Raw genomic sequence first — 6,519 nt, forward strand, 5'->3', positions numbered from 1 at the left:
CGCGAGAGCCTCGAGAAGACCCTGCTGGCCAACCTGGAGCAGGAGGACCGGCTGCCCTTCCACGGCCTGCCCATAGTCATGGTGTTTGCGGGCCAGGGGGACTTCCTGCGCGAGGAGGGCATCAACCGGGCCAAGAGCCTGCAGTGCCCCTTCGTGGACGATGGCGGCGGCCTGGACCCCGTGCGGCTGGAGCAGGCGCTGTGCGCGCTGGTGGAGAGCATGGAGCGGCTGCACATCTACCAGGCGCTGCCCGCGGTCGCGGGGCCCCAGCCGGACCTGCGGCTGATGGTGTTCGGGGACCCGTACGCACCCGAGCAGGTGCTGGCGCCCCTGCTGGCGCAGCCGGGCTGCCTGGCCACGGGCCCGCTGCACTGCCTCAGCCTGGACTCGTTCAAGGGGAGCCAGCTTCACCGACCGCTGCCAGCACAGCACCAGGGGCTGGTGCTACTCGCGCCACTGTGGCGCCACGCGCAAGTCCTTCAACACCGGGAAGGTTGACAGCTGGTGCGAGAATGACACAGGCAACACCTAATGCTGCCACAACGGCCTCGACACCTGTGCTCCGGCGGAGTGAGAGACTGCGGAGACCTCCGGACCGGTACTCGCCGGGGGGATAGGTGTTTTGTGTTTGTGTAGGACAAACAAACTTGGGGGTGAGGGGTGTGACAAGTGTGTGGCGCCCCCCATCCCTGATATTCGTTGGCCGCTAAGTTCAGTGGCCCCACCAGGCTAGGTGGGCAACATTGTGTGTCGCCGGGCAATAAACACCGCCGAGCACGGCTGCTCGGGGGTCAGTCACCGTCACCACCAGCACGCTGCATGTCGTCTCTCGGCTGGAGGGTACCCCTACCCTCACAGGTTCACGAACGCGGGACTAAATCGTGACACATGTGAGACGCAGCCGCCATGCTTGGCCCCCTGTTCTCACAGGATGCTGAATAATTACCGATTGGTGTTTTACGAATACCTTAGTTTTATTAAATAATAGCCAAGTTGCTTATTTATCAATTAGCTTTACTTCCTGTGTAACCTGACTACCAGATAATATCACCGCCAGCAGTCAACATCAATGCTGTGCATCCGAAGTTTGTGCCCATGTATAGCTTGCTCTCACTTCAGCACAGCAAGCAGGTAAAAATGCATTTGCTATACGCCAAAGTCCGCCTATTTTGCACGGACTTTTTGCACGGCCTATTTTTCCGCCTATTTTGCACGGACAGCAAGCTGCATTCCTTTGTCCCCAGCCAAGCGCCATCCTGATTGCTTCCTTGGGCCCTCTGCACCCGGGTAGTCAAATTGTGAGTGGCCCCTTTTGGAGGATAAGTGGTCCCAACTCAGCATTGCGGGGGACACAGGCAGTGCGGCGAAGTCTGCGCTCAGACCACACTGTCCAGACCAGAGGGGATTATCCGTGCGCCGCTCTGCTCGTTCCCACACACACCTTGCATACAAGGGGGGCGCTGCGGTACGATGACCTTTGCGCTCAAACCTTACAGCACCCAAGGAAGTAGTTCACCTAACTGAAAGTTCATTAAACTGAATATTCACTTAAAAATTATGGAACAGTGCTATGGCACACAAGCACATGGTGAAATGTGTGATATGCAATTTATTAAGTACACTGCAGTATATGAAGGGCACAACAGTGTACTGGTGCTCCTAAAGCGCGGCAACAAGTAGCAAAGCTGTCTAGAGGGTATGTTTTGTGTACTCCCTCTGGAATCAAAATGCGCAGTCTGCGTAGTTTACCTGATTTCCCGCTCCCGCATGGCTGCTGTACCTCTTTGGCGCTGTAAGTACAAGTGATTAAGGGGCTTCACAAGTGCTGCTGTGCTGCCGCTATTCATCTAACCCTCATTTTGTTGGCGCTGTCAGCGGTGATCATGATTCCGGCATTGCTGTTCCAGTAATGGCGGTGATAGGTACCAGCGCTGCAGAGTGCGAAAATTCTTGACCTGATTTCAAAATAAGCTTGAGTCCGCTGCTCAGGTTCGGTTAACCTGAATATTCGTTAATCCGATATTTTTGGCCTTCCCAGGTGTCTGCGGTAATGGCTTTTTGAGCTGAGCCGGGGCCGATGGGGCACTCGTAAACTGAAAAAACTTTGCATTGGATTTCCAAAGAAGCTGCCAGGGATTTAATGAAAGCAACGATTGCATCGGTCGAATTTTAAGCTATATGTATGTCCAACATGCATTTTCCCTAACTTCTGCAACAATTACACTAAGAAGACTGAAGTCTCCACCATTACCGTACTTACTCGATTGTAACGTGAGGGGTGACTTTTCACTGCTTCTAGCAAGAAAAAGTAAATCGCGAATGTAACGCGATGGGCGAGTTGTGGATGCGTCCAGCAAAAAAAAAGGCCAAATAAAAACTACTGAACTAACGTGACACTAGCGCATGCATGAAAAATTGCATTAATTTTTCAAATGTTGACTAGAAGTAATCACCTGGCTCAAGACGTTGTGTTCTTGCTAGTCGTCGTCGGACAAGTTCTCGGAATCTGAGTCCTTCGCACTCATCCTCCAAGAGAATGTCGTCTTCTGTGTCATTGAGGGCATTTGAAAACAAACACTTCTTGAAAGCACAAACTACCATGCTGTGGGAGGTTGTACCAAGCGGCAGACACCCACTCGGCAGTGTCGTTTGATTCTTCCTGAGGGTGTCGGGGTTTGATCTTCCGGTTGTAGAGCTTGCGGATTGGGTCCATAAACGGTTTGTTTAAGCACACGCCGAGCGGTTGCAAAATCGAGGTCATTCCGCCAGGAATGACAGCAAGGCAACTAGTCTCTGCCAATTTCTTCTTGACCTCGGAGGTGAGGTGTCCGCAGAAGAATCCAGTACGAGTGATGACGGGTGTAGAAGAGCACCTGGTCACCGCACCATACTGTGTTAGTCCAGTCAAGAACTAAAGATGCTTTCATCCATCCACCCTGGCAACGCACGATGTTCCCAGGAAATGTTTCCTTTGGAATAGTCTTCCGGCGAAAATGATGTAAGGGGGCAGCTTGTGGCCATCTGTCAAGCATCCCAGCATTACTGTTATCCTTTTCTTTTCATTCCCAGTTGTCCTAATGCAGACTTCTGGCTCACCAACGCTGTTCACAGTTCTTGACACATGCACATCAAGATACACAGCAGTCTGATCTGCATTTCCAATATGCCCCAATGGCATGTTTGAAGAACGGTGCAAATGAATCATACCACACATTGAAGCAGAATTTCGGGCAGGTAAATTTTCGTTGCAGTTGGCCTTTAAGTAAGGCATGCATGAGAGTGAAGTGTGGACCATAAGCGGAAGGCAAACACACAACTTGAGAATGGCCTACGAGCCCTAGATGGAGAGACAGCTTTAGTGAAGGTGCTGGCAGCAGTAAATCGTGCAGGAGTCTGCACCGCGAAATGCGGTGATGTGCTGGTCAGCTTTCCCTTCTCATACCAGCAACCACTTCTCCGGCTTCGATGTGCTGCTGTGTGCCGAGTTGGAGGTGTCTGTCCAGTTCAAGCCGGGGAGCCTGCTAATGACCTGAGGCCATTGGACGGCAGCAACGGCTGGGCAATACCTGCCGGCGTTGCTGCACAATGAGAGATTGTAAATGTTCGTTGTTTTTGGCTGGGTAGCACGCCGCCCCTTCAACATACTTATTAGTGATTGCTCTTGCACGCCAACAGGCTGCCATGACTGCATTCATGTTTCTACGGTGAAAACAATAATATATGTAGAAACTTTTGCCCAAAAAATTTGCACATAGGTCTTATCTACCCTTGTCATATATAACCGTCTTTGACCTATTTTTTTGTGCACTTGCACTGGACCCATACTTCGGTTTATAAGGTACTTATATCCGAACCCTGGATTATGAGCATATCCTGATGCTTCACCTCCATTCTTCTGTAGGGCTCCGTGTGGAACATTTTGCTGATAGGTGCCACATGCATTGAAGGACGAAAGTGAGGGGCCCGCAGGGGCACCTTGTCTATTTAATAGCGTCCTCGATAAACATGCACCGGGGTTGCCCCCAAAACCGGCGCTGTGCACAGTGCCCCGCGACGGTGCGCACCGGCACGGTGCGTTGATCGAGGACAGACGGTGTGCCGAAGCACGAGTGCCACCTAGCGTTTCCTGTTTCAGGGCGCGCCATTTTCATTTGGGGTGTCTGCTCGTCGCGCGTAGTACGCATTACGATGAGTGGTAGCAGTGGCAGCATAGGCGTGGACGTTGTTTGCGATGGCAAGACGCATCGTCTTGTTTTGCCGCAAGCGCAGTTCAACCTTCCACCTTCCGGTGAGTTTTTGAATGGCAATTACCACGGCGAAAGAAGTGAAGGCTTCGCCTGTTTTCATTGCGTGATGGTCTTTGTCCTGCCTAGTGTGTGACACTAGCTAGTTTTTTTTCCCTTATAACAGATAAATCAAAGCTGGCGGCTTTCGTCGCAAGCGTTGCCGGAAACCTGAAATCATCTGATGCTGGCACGGGGCCTTCGTTTGTCATCGGCACCCCAAGCTGCCCCCCAACCCCAATCCCAGAGTCTCGTACGGCAGTCCTGGAAGGTGCGTACGAGCTTTTGCTGCCATCGTAATCTCCTGTGCACTCGGCAGAGATTAACTCGGCTAAAAATTGTGCCTTACTGGTGATGGGCTTCCATTTTATTTTTCTACAGACCAAACGAGTGCAGCTCTATCGTCGGTTGCCGGCGGAAGCCGTGGGCCGGTCGGCGCCGCTTTTGATTCGGCATTCGTCAGCCCGGACACCACGCCGCAAGCAAGCACCAATGAGCCTCCACGAGTCGCCCTCGGTGCGTGTCATGGTTCTGAAATGGGGTTTCTTTAATGCGTGATAAGCGCACAATGCGCACGAAGCAAGCCTGAAATGGTTCCGTGTGATAACAAGCTCGCTTGGAACGCAACTCCTCAATTTCTTTTTCGACTTCGCATTTGACCTATTTGCACCCTGACAGACTAAAAAAAAAAGCATATGCGATAGTCCAAACGGGGCATGGTAAAGACTTCTTTTATTTTGCATATTTTTGTGTTCACCGAAATTTACATTCTACTTGCAGATGAAATACCAACAAAAGCAAGCATGAATGAGTGGGGCGAAGGGGAGACCCTGCTGCTCCTTGATCGATATGCTTTGTACCTGGACATGGTGGGTCCCATGAAGCGATTCCGCCACAAAAAGGCCATGTGGCAACAGATTGCTGCCGAAATCTACACCAAGCTGGGAGTAAGTAAGACGCCCGAGCAGTGTATGAACAGACTGAAGACTGTAAAAAGACGCCGCACCGACAGCCGCACCCACAACAAGCAGTCGGGCGTGCAGCCCGTCCCTGTAGAATATGATGCCGAACTCCAAAAAATTGCCGCCATCGACGACAGCATGGAGCCGGAGCTCATGAGGGGTCCTGGCCGCGTCGAATTGAAGGCGCCAACTAGTCCGGCCAGCACAGACAGCGACACGCCGCCGCCAGCAAAGAAAAAGAGGTGTTCCGTTGCGGAAACTCTGTGGAAGATCAACGTTGACCGCGAGGAGCAACGCGAGCGCCGGCACAAAGAAAAAATGGAACTTCTGCGCCGCTACCTTGGTGCAGAGGACGAGCTCGCATGAAAGAGCTGAACTTTGCAGTTTGGATGTAATAAATGTATGCATGACTTCAACATTGTGTTAACGTCATTTATTTAAGCACTAGCATAACCTGGAGCTAGCTGTATATTTATTACGTAATATCTTTAAGACGTGACAAAGGATGGTAGGGCACTAGCCCTTCACAAATATGACCATTATAGATGGTGGTTCACGTGGTTGACTTGTCAAAAGAGCTCCTTGCTCTTGCAAGTAACAACGAAGGCATTGCAGAAAAGAATCTCTGCTACTGTTCGCAAGTGGCTGGCAAGGAATTTGTTCAGAGGTTCAAAAAGTACTACATACTCGAACACAAGGTACAGTAGGAAAGCATTTCAATGCTGTGCATCGAGGACTGAGGGGGCATACCAAAACAAGGCAAACATTTTTCGTTACTACAGAGATCTGGGCGTACTATATGCTCAGTGGTGACAAGGTATTGCAGCAAAGGGTATCCATTCTGCCTATGGATGGGGTGAGGGGGGAGCCATGCAGATTTGCTACTTGTACACAGATTCCAACGATAACCTAAAACTTGGTGCCGCTGGAGTTCAAACGCAGCTTGGGCACATTAAACATCCCCCCCCCCACAAATATTACTCAAGAACTTTGGTAGAATTTTTGTAGTTAGTGCTTCATAGCGGCTCAGTTGCTTGTCAACATGGGCCACAGAAGGTAAGCAAGCATATTTCACAAGCCCACAGACATTTTTTTGCGGCACTGCTGAGCTAGCAAATGCACACCGCAATGGGAAGGCCCAGCAGCACGGTAGGTGGCAGCAATTTACTGCAACAACTGCACAATGCTTTTTCTTTTCTGTTCCCCGATCTGTCGGAGCAGGCTCTCCCTCTTCGTCCTCTCAGCCGGTAACGCCTCATCTGGCTTTACATCTG

The 6,519-nt window shown here is 51.1% G+C and overlaps 1 protein-coding gene across 1 annotated transcript; it reads left to right on the plus strand.

Moving 5' to 3' along the window:
- Positions 1-4,415: 4,415 nt before the first annotated feature.
- On the plus strand, positions 4,416-5,697 carry LOC144138783 (uncharacterized). Its single transcript, XM_077671246.1, has 3 exons — positions 4,416-4,554; positions 4,665-4,799; positions 5,064-5,697. The coding sequence occupies exon 3, from the start codon at positions 5,087-5,089 to the stop codon at positions 5,609-5,611; it is 525 nt and encodes a 174-aa protein (XP_077527372.1). The 5' UTR covers positions 4,416-4,554; positions 4,665-4,799; positions 5,064-5,086; the 3' UTR covers positions 5,612-5,697.
- Positions 5,698-6,519: the final 822 nt, after the last annotated feature.

Source organism: Haemaphysalis longicornis, unplaced genomic scaffold (genome assembly GCF_048455015.1).
Source record: "Haemaphysalis longicornis isolate Haplotype H1 unplaced genomic scaffold, Haemaphysalis longicornis Haplotype H1 scaffold_5, whole genome shotgun sequence".
NCBI lineage: Eukaryota > Metazoa > Arthropoda > Arachnida > Ixodida > Ixodidae > Haemaphysalis > Haemaphysalis longicornis.

Excerpts from the sequence above, each read along its gene's own strand:
- LOC144138783 (XM_077671246.1), top strand. The coding sequence starts at position 5,087 with ATGAATGAGTGGGGCGAAGGGGAGACCCTGCTGCTCCTTGATCGATAT.